The 10,953-nt window shown below is 38.8% G+C and overlaps 1 protein-coding gene across 1 annotated transcript; it reads left to right on the forward strand.

Annotated features, from left to right (window-relative positions):
• The first annotated feature begins 1,008 nt into the window (after window positions 1–1,008).
• Window positions 1,009–4,678, forward strand: LOC116145129 (receptor-like protein kinase HSL1). The gene is made up of 2 exons (XM_031430565.1): window positions 1,009–3,656; window positions 4,060–4,678. Exons 1-2 carry the CDS (start codon window positions 1,055–1,057, stop codon window positions 4,449–4,451), a joined length of 2,994 nt encoding a protein of 997 aa, XP_031286425.1. The 5' UTR covers window positions 1,009–1,054; the 3' UTR covers window positions 4,452–4,678.
• Window positions 4,679–10,953: the final 6,275 nt, after the last annotated feature.

The following is a 10,953-nucleotide window of genomic DNA, read 5'->3' on the forward strand; positions in this document are numbered from 1 at the left end:
ACCTAAGTTCAAATGGGTTGTAACGAAATATTAACTTTGGATGAAAAATTGGTATTTTGAAACTTTTTGGATGAGAAATGTTATTAAGGCAAACCTCTTGTGGGAAAAAAAGTCGTTCACTCTTACCAAAAGCCACAAAATCAAAAGGCTATAATAAAAAGGCCATTGCCATCTTTATTAAACTTGACAATATTTTTCAGTACAAAAGCTTGCTAAAAACAATAAACATATTTTTCACTTTTAAACGTCTCAGAAAGCATTAACTCATGTACTTTTGCAAAACTTAAATTCTCAAAACAAAATCTATATACTATTAATTTCAGCTACCTTATTTCTTAGAACATACTTATACCAACGTTATAATTTCGGTTAATGTTTGGTAGACAATTTACTATAATAATAATAATGTTGAAGATAATTATCGCCAAACCAAAATCTCTGTCCCTCCCTGCAGCTACTAATTCGGTCAACGTTTGAACCCCGACTACCAAAATTGACCATCTCCTTTTTAAATTTTCTCTTTATGGCGCAAGAGCTTCGTGATTCAAAAACATATAACCGTCATCTTTATGCACGCAAAAACACTCCCTCACGCGTGACCCGAGTCAAGCGTGGTAAGTGTGATAAGCCATTCTTGTGTATTGTGTTCACAAAACACAATTTTACTGCTGTCTCAATGTCATAAATTACTTCCACACAACATCAACACCGTCTGATTTCTTTTCCTTGTCTTCAATTCCATGATAGATAAGACCGACGTGATTGTCCATCTTTTTACCTTTTTGTACATTGGTCATTGGATATAAAAGCCCATTCTAGTAAATGAATAATTACTAGCAGAATGATTGTTGGATCATAATAGCAATAGATGAGCATGACCACATATTAACATTACTCCACATTATCCCTGTCTCTATCTCTCTCTCTCTCTTTCACACGTCATTTTCTCTTTCTAATAGCAACACTCTCCTTCTTCTTCTTCGTCTTCAAATACGTTCACATCAACACTCACACAACACTCCTCACACTTTCCTTCACCACCACCAACACAACAATGAACTTTCTTCTTCTCATTCTCTTCCTGCTTTCTCCTTTAGCTGTACTTTCTCTTAACCAAGAAGGCCTCTACCTTCAGCATGTCAAGCTCGGGCTTTCCGACCCGGACTCCTCCCTTTCCTCCTGGGAAAACTCACGTGATGACACTCCCTGTTTGTGGCTTGGTGTCACCTGCGACTCTCGCACTCACTTTGTCACCTCCATTGATCTTTCCAGCGCCAACATTGCTGGTCCTTTTCCTTCTCTCTTATGCCGCCTTCAGAACCTCACTTTCCTTTCACTCTACAACAACTCCATCAACGACACTCTTCCTGATGACATCTCTGCGTGTCAAAGTCTTGAGCACCTTGACCTTGCCCAGAATTTACTCACGGGTACACTTCCTCACACTTTAGCTCACCTTCCTAACCTGAAATATCTGGATTTAACGGGAAACAATTTCTCTGGAGAAATTCCTGAAAGTTTCGGCAGCTTTCAAAAACTCGAGGTTATTTCTCTTGTCTACAACCTTATGGATGGGACCATCCCGCCATTTTTGGGAAATATTACTTCTCTTAAAATGTTGAATTTGTCTTACAACCCGTTTTTGCCGAGTCGGATTCCGCCGGAGCTTGGTAATCTAACGAATTTGGAGATTCTTTGGCTTACTGAGTGCAATTTAGTGGGTGAGATTCCTGACTCACTGGGTCGACTCAGTAAACTCGTTGATTTGGACCTGGCGCTAAACAATCTAGTTGGTAACATCCCGAGTTCACTCACTGAGTTGACCAGCTTAGTTCAAATTGAGCTGTACAACAACTCATTGACCGGAAACTTACCGGCGGGATGGTCTAAATTGAACCATCTGAGACTCCTCGACGCCTCAATGAACGACTTGACTGGGCCAATTCCTGACGAGTTGGCTCGGTTACCGCTCGAAAGCCTCAATCTTTACGAGAATCGGTTCGAAGGGAACTTGCCGGCAAGTATCGCTGACTCACCGAATTTGTACGAACTCAGACTGTTCCGAAATCAATTCACTGGCGACTTACCCCGAGATCTCGGCAAAAAATCACCGCTCAAATGGCTGGACGTGTCGAGCAACCAATTTACCGGCGAAATACCAGCGGGTTTATGCGAAAAAGGCGAGCTAGAAGAGTTGTTAATGATATATAACAAATTCTCCGGTCAAATACCGGAAAGTTTAGGTGAATGCCGGAGCTTGACACGTATCCGGCTAGGTTCCAACCGATTATCCGGTGAGGTGCCTCCGCATTTCTGGGGACTTCCCCACGTCTACTTGCTTGAGCTCTCTGACAATTCTTTCTCTGGAGAAATTTCTAAAACGATTGCTGGAGCAGCCAATCTCTCGCTTTTGATTATAAACAAGAATAATTTTAGTGGATCATTGCCTGAAGAGATTGGTTTCTTGAAAAATCTTCTCGTGATTTCTGGTAGTGAGAATAAGTTTAGTGGGCCCCTGCCAGAGAGTTTTACAAATCTTGGTGAGTTAGGAACTCTTGAGCTTGATAGTAATGTTTTATCAGGTGAGTTACCGAGTAGGGTTCATTCATGGAAGAAATTAAATGAGCTTAATTTGGCGAATAATGAGTTTAAAGGGAAGATTCCTGATGATATTGGAAGTTTGTCTGTGTTAAATTATCTTGATTTGTCCAATAATCGTCTTTCCGGGAAGATCCCTGTTGGCTTACAGAATTTGAAGCTAAATCAGCTTAATCTTTCCAATAATAGGCTTTCCGGCGAGCTTCCACCGATGTTTGCTAAAGATACATATAGGAATAGCTTCCTTGGTAATCCTGGTTTGTGTGGTGATTTGGAGGGTTTGTGTGATGGTAGCGGTGAGGAAAAGAATAGAGGTTATGTTTGGTTGCTGAGGTCTATTTTTATACTTGCTGCCTTAGTGTTTGTTTTCGGTATAGTTTGGTTTTACTTGAAGTACAGGAGATTCAAGAATGCAAGAGCTATTGATAAGTCAAAATGGACGTTGATGTCGTTCCATAAACTGGGTTTCAGTGAGTATGAGATCTTAGATGGGCTTGATGAAGATAATGTGATAGGAACTGGATCTTCTGGGAAAGTGTATAAGGTTGTGCTTAGCAATGGAGAGGCTGTTGCCGTGAAGAAGCTCTGGGGAGGAGTTAGAAAAGAGTGTGAAAGTGGTGGTGATATTGAGAAAGGCCAGGCTCAAGGTCAAGTTCAAGAAGATGGGTTTCAAGCTGAGGTTGAGACTTTGGGGAAGATTAGGCACAAGAACATTGTTAAGCTCTGGTGCTGTTGTACAACCAGGGATTGTAAGCTTTTGGTCTATGAGTACATGCCAAATGGTAGCTTGGGTGATTTGCTGCATAGTAGTAAGGGAGGATTGTTGGATTGGCCAACAAGGTACAAGATACTTGTTGATGCAGCTGAGGGACTTTCCTATTTGCACCATGACTGTGTTCCTTCAATCGTGCATAGAGATGTTAAGTCTAACAATATCTTGTTGGATGGGGACTTTGGTGCCCGAGTGGCTGATTTTGGTGTAGCCAAGGTGGTTGATTCAAGTGGAAAGCCCAAATCAATGTCTGTCATTGCTGGTTCTTGTGGTTACATTGCACCAGGTTAGTGAGTGAATATCTGGGTTACATATTTTGATCTTCATATCTTGAATTGGAATTTGCATCATTATTTTAGATATATTCTGTATTCTAATGTTTTTTAAAATGCTTATCAGTAATTACCTAATTATGTTTGTGATAGACATCTGCCACTTGTTCTGATGCAAAAATTCTGTCAGTTCGATTTGCTAAAACTGTTAATATGCAATGGATAATTTGCACAATCTATTCCCATGTATGTTTGCTTTTGCAGCGATCATATACTATCTTTAGGCTTTTATTTTCTATAAACCAACGAGATTTTCTTTTTCCAAATGTGCTATGCTTCTTGCAAACTTGCAAACTATGTTGTTCGGAGTTTCTGAGTTAAATTCGTAGTGATTCCTTCTGTGTAAATCTGTTGCAGAGTATGCCTACACACTTCGGGTGAATGAGAAGAGTGACATATACAGTTTTGGAGTAGTCATTCTTGAGTTAGTCACAGGGAAAAGACCCGTTGATCCAGAGTTTGGGGAGAAGGATTTGGTTAAGTGGGTCTGCACCACTTTGGATCAGAAAGGAGTGGAGCACGTTCTTGATCCCAAACTTGACTCCTGTTTTAAGGAGGAATTATGCAAGATCCTCAACATTGGACTACTTTGCACTAGCCCGCTGCCCATCAACCGCCCAGCAATGAGGAGGGTGGTGAAGATGCTGCAAGAAGTGGGCGGAGACAGCCAGCCCAAAACTGCTAAAAAAGATGGGAAATTTTCACCTTATTATTATGAAGATGCCTCAGATCAGGGAAGTGTAGCTTGAGAACTTTTTTCTGTAGGTTTTGTTTGAAAAGCATGGTTGTTTTAGGAGTCACATAAACTCCTAGCTTGTTTTTTGGTTCTTAAGCTAACTTCCAAATTTTCATTCCCACTTGGATTTGCTTTACGGGGTGTGGAGGAAACGGAGAAAGAAGAAAACAAAATGGGGAATGGTTAAGGTGTTGATGTACACTGTAAAGTTCTTAAACCCTGATGAGGATATTTGCATTGGAAGTGATGTTTACAGAGTTTTTAGTGATGGTGGTCTGTCTCTGGCAATACCAGGTGCATGTTGACAACTGCAAACCATGGCCTTAATTAGCAAGTCTACTATAGTAAAATTACTACTACCTTTATTAAATAGATATGAATGAGAAGTCTCCAGTGCAATCCTAAAATGATACCTGTGCTGTGCAGCTTTGGTGTGATTTTCCAGGGCCTCCAGGCTATATGCTTTTGACTCAACTCTCTGCTGTGAGATTTGCACTGTAGTCACGCACTGCCCAATCGCTGGGATGTCTATTACTCAGTTATTGAGGTATTTAAGTAGGGTTGGTCCTCTGGGCCCTTCTCATTACTGTGAAAGACGCATCTCTTTTGTTGCTGGTCCCTATTATATATGCATTCTTATTTTTGGAAAACGACAAGTTTTTGTTTTAGTAAATTAGAGCAGACGGGGCCGCCTTTGCTTTTTGAAATTGTTATTTGGGTTTTTAATTTAGAATAATGCTAGCTTTACTCTCAATCCCCTTACTCATTTTTTTTTTAAAAACGAATAAGAATAACATTTTAATAAATGTGAGGAAAAGAAGTGAATAAGAGTAGTATTACTAATTTCTCTTCATGATATCAAGAAGCTTCAAATACTATTTATTTAAGGCAAATGGAAGCACCAACCAATCTTCACTTTTACTTCAAGTCTATAACTAATTGATTTTTCCAGGAAGCAAATAATAATCACAAAGTGTCTCTACTTCAAGAGCAAATGACATATTTCTACTCGAGGGTTAGCCTTGGTTGTATTTATTTTAGATTCTCATCTTTATTGTAACGTCGTTTCTTTTATTTTAATATATTTTTAACTTTTTATTGTAGTGTGGTGCATGTTAGCATGCTAAAGTGCGCTATAGTTTTATTTGACAGAAAACAAGTTTATTTTAGCAAAAAACAGCTCACGTTAGTTGTGTCAAAATCAACGGTTTTTTGGCTTTTTTTGACTTATTCCAAATTTCAAAATCACTTTCGAGATCACCATTGGACTCCCCACAACCTCTTTTACAAAACCCATACCTTCACTTGCCGACCTCACTCACCGTATCTGACCACTTCTAACAGTCACTAACAATGTTAGTGTAAAGATGAGAATCTGGAATAAATACAACCAAATGTATTAATTTGGGATTTTACTAAAGCCTAGGTGGGAATATGTCGTTTACTCTTATTCAATTGTAAACATAGATATTTTGGGCATTATGTAATGGGGCAAATGTAATGACGTAGCTTAGGAAACCAACCACAACAACCCACCCCCCCAAAACAACATTTAAACCGTAGAGTTGAAGAGGAGTTTGGAGAAATAGACAAGTCACTGCTCCATATTAGTGGCTTAACCAAGTTTCGATTTCCAAGGCCATGCATCATTTATGCATTTGCAAGAGTCACGAGTGAGGCATGTTTGAAGATTCATCTCTTCTCTACTATCAATGAAAGATTTAATTGTTCCTACCAACCACATTTAAACTTGGACATTTTTAACCCTAAAACACAAATACAGCAGAAATATTATCAATTTACACAAGACCCACCAGCAAAATGATTATAAAAAAAATTGCACAAGTTGTAATAGAAACAACACTCACATTCTGCCCCGCAAGAATTCGGTTCTGTTGTAAGAATGTTTTACAAACTTAACGAAGAAAGTGAGAAAATTTTAGTGGTTTAATTAACTGAGAGTTTTTTATTATTATTTTTTTTAATTCATATGCTTAAATATTAAATAATGATTTTTCATTTCATTTTTTATATCGAAGCAACTTTCATTTATCATATACAACATTGATTTAATTATGTCATATCTCTCTTTTTTTTTTTTTTTTAATAATCGGGGGTATTTAGGTCAGTTTATGCGTACTTCAATTAATCTCTCAGGACTCTAAAACTATCGACCTAATAAGAGCACCAATGGTTACCCCTGTTAGCACCTTATGAGGGATTTGAACTTATGAACTCTTGAGTGCCCCTGTTAGCACCTTATGAGGGATTTGAACTTATGACCTCTTGAGTAATACACTCAAGAGTCCTTATCGAACCACTCAGTCACCTAGAGATAGTTTGTGTCAAATCTCTTTATTCACACAATTATTATTCCAAACTTCATATATTTGCTTTGAATTTTCGTAGTTAATTATATACATTTTTTTGTTTGAGTTTGTATCAAGGTAATGCTCGTTATATATATCATTCATGGTAGAGGGCATATCTCTCCTTTTATTTATTTATTTTTAATTAATAATTATATTGTAAGGTTCACCTAAAATATTTTTCTTCTTAATATTTTACTTATTTTTAAATTAATTTTTTTTTAACTTTAGTCTAAGAAAATTTTCTGGCCATGCCCTTGAAACTAGGGTAAAAACAGTAGCAAACCTGAAAACCCATTCATAAAATTGGGATTGGCTATGTCTTGTTGGGCCACAGTAATTGGAGTTGTTTAAGCCCAACCCTTCCGTGGCTCATCAATGGACTAGAAAGTTATTGGGTGTAAAATAGCATTAAACAAGTTGTTTAATTAATTAATAATATCAATCAAGCAGCCACAATGAGAATGGTCTACTGATATATTATGACCCAAGTCAAGCTATTAATGGTCTAAATTTAATAAAAGTGAAAGAGGATCCAAGTCCTTTGTTTATAATAACGTAGCTTAGTTTCATATTGTCTAGTTTCTCTCTCTCTCTCTTTTTGGCAGATTTATGTTATAATCATCCATAATCCACATATCTTTACTATTAATATTTTAATATGTTAACCAATTAAAATTTTATAAGATGAAATAGAAGATGGTTTTCGATGTTTTATTTATTTTGTTTCAGCTCCAACAGGATTTAGATTTTTTTTTTTATGAGAATCCTAAATAAAACTTTAATAATTTGAAAAAAAAGATGATTATATGGGTAGTTTCAGGTAATAATATTTTCACGTACCAATAAATATCATAAAACTAGACGTTTGGATTTCACCTGAAAGAAAATAAATAATGGAATCTCTCCCTTTGTGGACGGATGACAAACTCTTTAGACATTGAGGTTAATTATACTCAAGGAGTTTTGTGCTTGAATTGTAGGAGAAGTACCTATCACATATATGTAATTATTTTGATCTATTAGGTTTGTAGGATGTTCTGTGATCCTGACAATTAGGTAGGCTTTAATGCAGATTTAGATACCTCAAATACCTAAAAAATAAATAAATAAATGACAAATTAGTAGTTGAAGTTTAAGTAAAATGCAGAGCTGTAGAAACTTGTGTGGTGTGGTTGATTCTTTATAGTGTTATTATAGCAACTGAAGATATTCAGTGCTTAAAAAATTGAAGATATCTTAATCAAAGGATCAAGGAATAATTAAAAATTAAAAAAGATAAATTTATATAATTAAAGTGGGTACTGGTGGAATTTACACGGGACGTTGAAAAGTTCTACCAAACTTGGAACAACCTCTTATTTTTTACACATGCATATAGGTAAGCTTGATAGAATTCTACTTTGGTTGTTATAACTAAACAATTATTATATTAATAATTTAAAAGATTATTTCTGATATTTAACATGAATATGTCAATCTTCTTTGGTTTTCTTCGTAAAATACAATCTAGTAGTGGATTGCCCAAATGGAATGCTCAACTTAAACAATAACCTATATATATCTTAACCAATATTTTATGTTCTCATTTTTAATAATTAAATCAATTAACCATATACTTCACATATATTTATCAATAAAGATTGACTCACAATCCAGTTTTATAAACTTTTTTTCACAATCCTGATGTGACAGTTTACAATTGGACGGACGAGATCTATTACGAGCTATTACATCGGAGTTGTGAGAGAAAGTTTGTGAGAATGAGTTGTAAGCGTAGTATTACCCTATATTTATTCGTTTCGCTAGGAAACCTGCTGAATGTTGATGCTGGTATGTTGAAGATTTTAACAAGTAGGGAAAAATTGAAAAATTAGGAATGGATAAAGTTGATGGCTTTCCTTTTATTTTATCTCTTAATCTTAGGCTAGATTTATCTTCATCTTAAGTAATGAATTTATCTTTAGTTAATAGATAGTCTCTTAATTTGGGAATTTTATCACTATCAATACATAGTGTTATGCCTGAAAAAGTAGGGCTGACGCAGAGTCTTGTCAGCACGGGGTGGTCAGAACTTAAGAAGGTTCCACGACCGCTCAGATGCGGCCACGTCGCGTGATGACGTGAGTGGCATACTCCTGCCAGTATAGTGGGTGAACGCCAGGTTGGCGAATGGCTAGAAACCGTCCACGTGTCCAATCCCTACATAAGTTGAGGAAATCATTCGGGCAGGTGAGCAATGGGATGCAGGGAAGGATTTGCACGATACCCACCCCACTTGCAGATTTAGTAATTATTACCTTGATCCATCCCACTATAAATAGAGACATTTTCTCTCATTTGTGGGATTGGCTAATTTCACTCTGGAATAGCATACTTTCTCTCTCTCTCTCTCTCTCTCTCTCTTGTATTCTCTAAGCTGTAACTCAGCTCGCTGAACACGACCTAACTTTACTCATTAATACAATATCAGTAGACGTAGGATTTGCCTTGTGAGCATCTGAACCACTTTAAACATTGTTCTTCACCCTTTATTCAACTAAATACTTCCATAACCACGTGTGACTTCTAAGCCTGTTTAGCATTTCTCACGTGTGAATAGTTGGTGTTAAAATCAAACATCAACAGTTTGACGCTAGAAGGAGGACACTGATTTAATACTTGTTCTTCATCAGGAGAATTTCTGACTAATCGGTCCCACTATAGCAAATGGATCGCGGTTTCGAATCTGAGCGAACCAATTATGGCAATGAAGAGATCCCCTAAGTACAGGAGGACACTTCTCCCAAAGTGCCCCCAGCTCAGCAAAATATCATGGGGGATATCCCGTCAAGCTCACGGCTTGATCCAGCTGTCATGAGTTACTTGGAGAGGTTCAACAATACTCTCCAAACGGTCAGCCAAAGGCTAGACCGATTAGATCGGGTCGTGCCACCCGAATCCAATGAGGCGGTGCCACCGCCGAAAACGCCTGCAGGTCGCGTGAAAGCGCAAAAAAGGGCAAAAACCCATACCGCGAGCACTACAATGCGTCAAAGAAAGGGAAAACAAGTGGTGCGCAAAAGACCCAAAAGCTCTGAGGGACCAGCGTACACCGATCGTACCCCGGGTAGAATACCCGTGGCATTGCGACTCGGTGACATGTCGTGGCTAGAGCCGTCCCGCGCCACGTCGCACAAGCACTCCTACAAAAGTGCAAGGCGAAGAGATTCCCATTATCGCCAAAATGACGATTTTGATCGTTGTCGTGTAGGGGATTCCCACTGTCTACGGGTCGGTTCGTACCACCGTGGAGGTTGAAAAGATTCCCCGGACCACTTAATGCCATCACACGGCTCTAGCCAGCGTGTGTCGAGATTGGCCGAAACTGTCGATCGAGGCGAGGAGGAATCCGACCTACGGTCTTTCCTCAACCGCAACCGTGAGGGTCGAACCCACATTGCAGAAAGTGATCCCTAGATAGCTTCGTTGCCTCAGATTGAGGAGTTACAGTGAGCTCTGGATCAACTTAAGGCTCAGCAAAATGAGCAAGGGCAGGTCGTAGAGGCGTCTCCCTTTTCTTTGGCAGTGTTAGTTGCTCCCCTCTCGTCAAGATTTAGAATGCCCGACATGCGAGCATTCGATGGGAATTTCGATCCGCAAGATCATCTGTATGAGTTCAACGACCTCATGGAACTTCACCAAGTCCCTAACTTGGCAAAATGCCGCTGCTTGGAGGTAACCCTTACCTCCCATGCTAAGCGATGGTTCAGGTCGCTCCTAGCGGGATCAGTTAACTCGTGGCCTCAAATGAGCTCGACATTTTTGAGACACTTCCAGGCGAACATGAAGTTCTCAATGCCGCTAAGCTACCTGAGCAACATAAGGCAAGAGAGGGATGAACCCCTCAAATCTTATATTGACAGGTTCCATAGGGAGCTCCACAAGGTAGCTCACACTCCCGAAGAGTCCGTTCGGACTCTTACTATCGCGGGAGTTCGCCCACAGATAGATTTATGGAAGGAGCTGCAATCTGAGGACGATGTTTCCTTCACCCGCTTCTACAACCTTACCGAAAAGTACCTCCGCATTGAAAACTCTGTGGCTACGCTCAACCGCCACGACCCTGGTCATTTGAGCAGTGCTTCCGATCGAGGGGAGAATAGG

The sequence above is a fragment of the Pistacia vera genome, unplaced genomic scaffold (assembly GCF_008641045.1).
Source record: "Pistacia vera cultivar Batoury unplaced genomic scaffold, PisVer_v2 Contig1144, whole genome shotgun sequence".
Lineage (NCBI taxonomy): Eukaryota > Viridiplantae > Streptophyta > Magnoliopsida > Sapindales > Anacardiaceae > Pistacia > Pistacia vera.

Excerpts from the sequence above, each read along its gene's own strand:
- LOC116145129 (XM_031430565.1), top strand. The coding sequence starts at position 1,055 with ATGAACTTTCTTCTTCTCATTCTCTTCCTGCTTTCTCCTTTAGCTGTA. Across the intron at positions 3,657-4,059 it reads TTGTGGTTACATTGCACCAG|AGTATGCCTACACACTTCGG; the intron begins GTTAGTGAGTGA and ends AATCTGTTGCAG.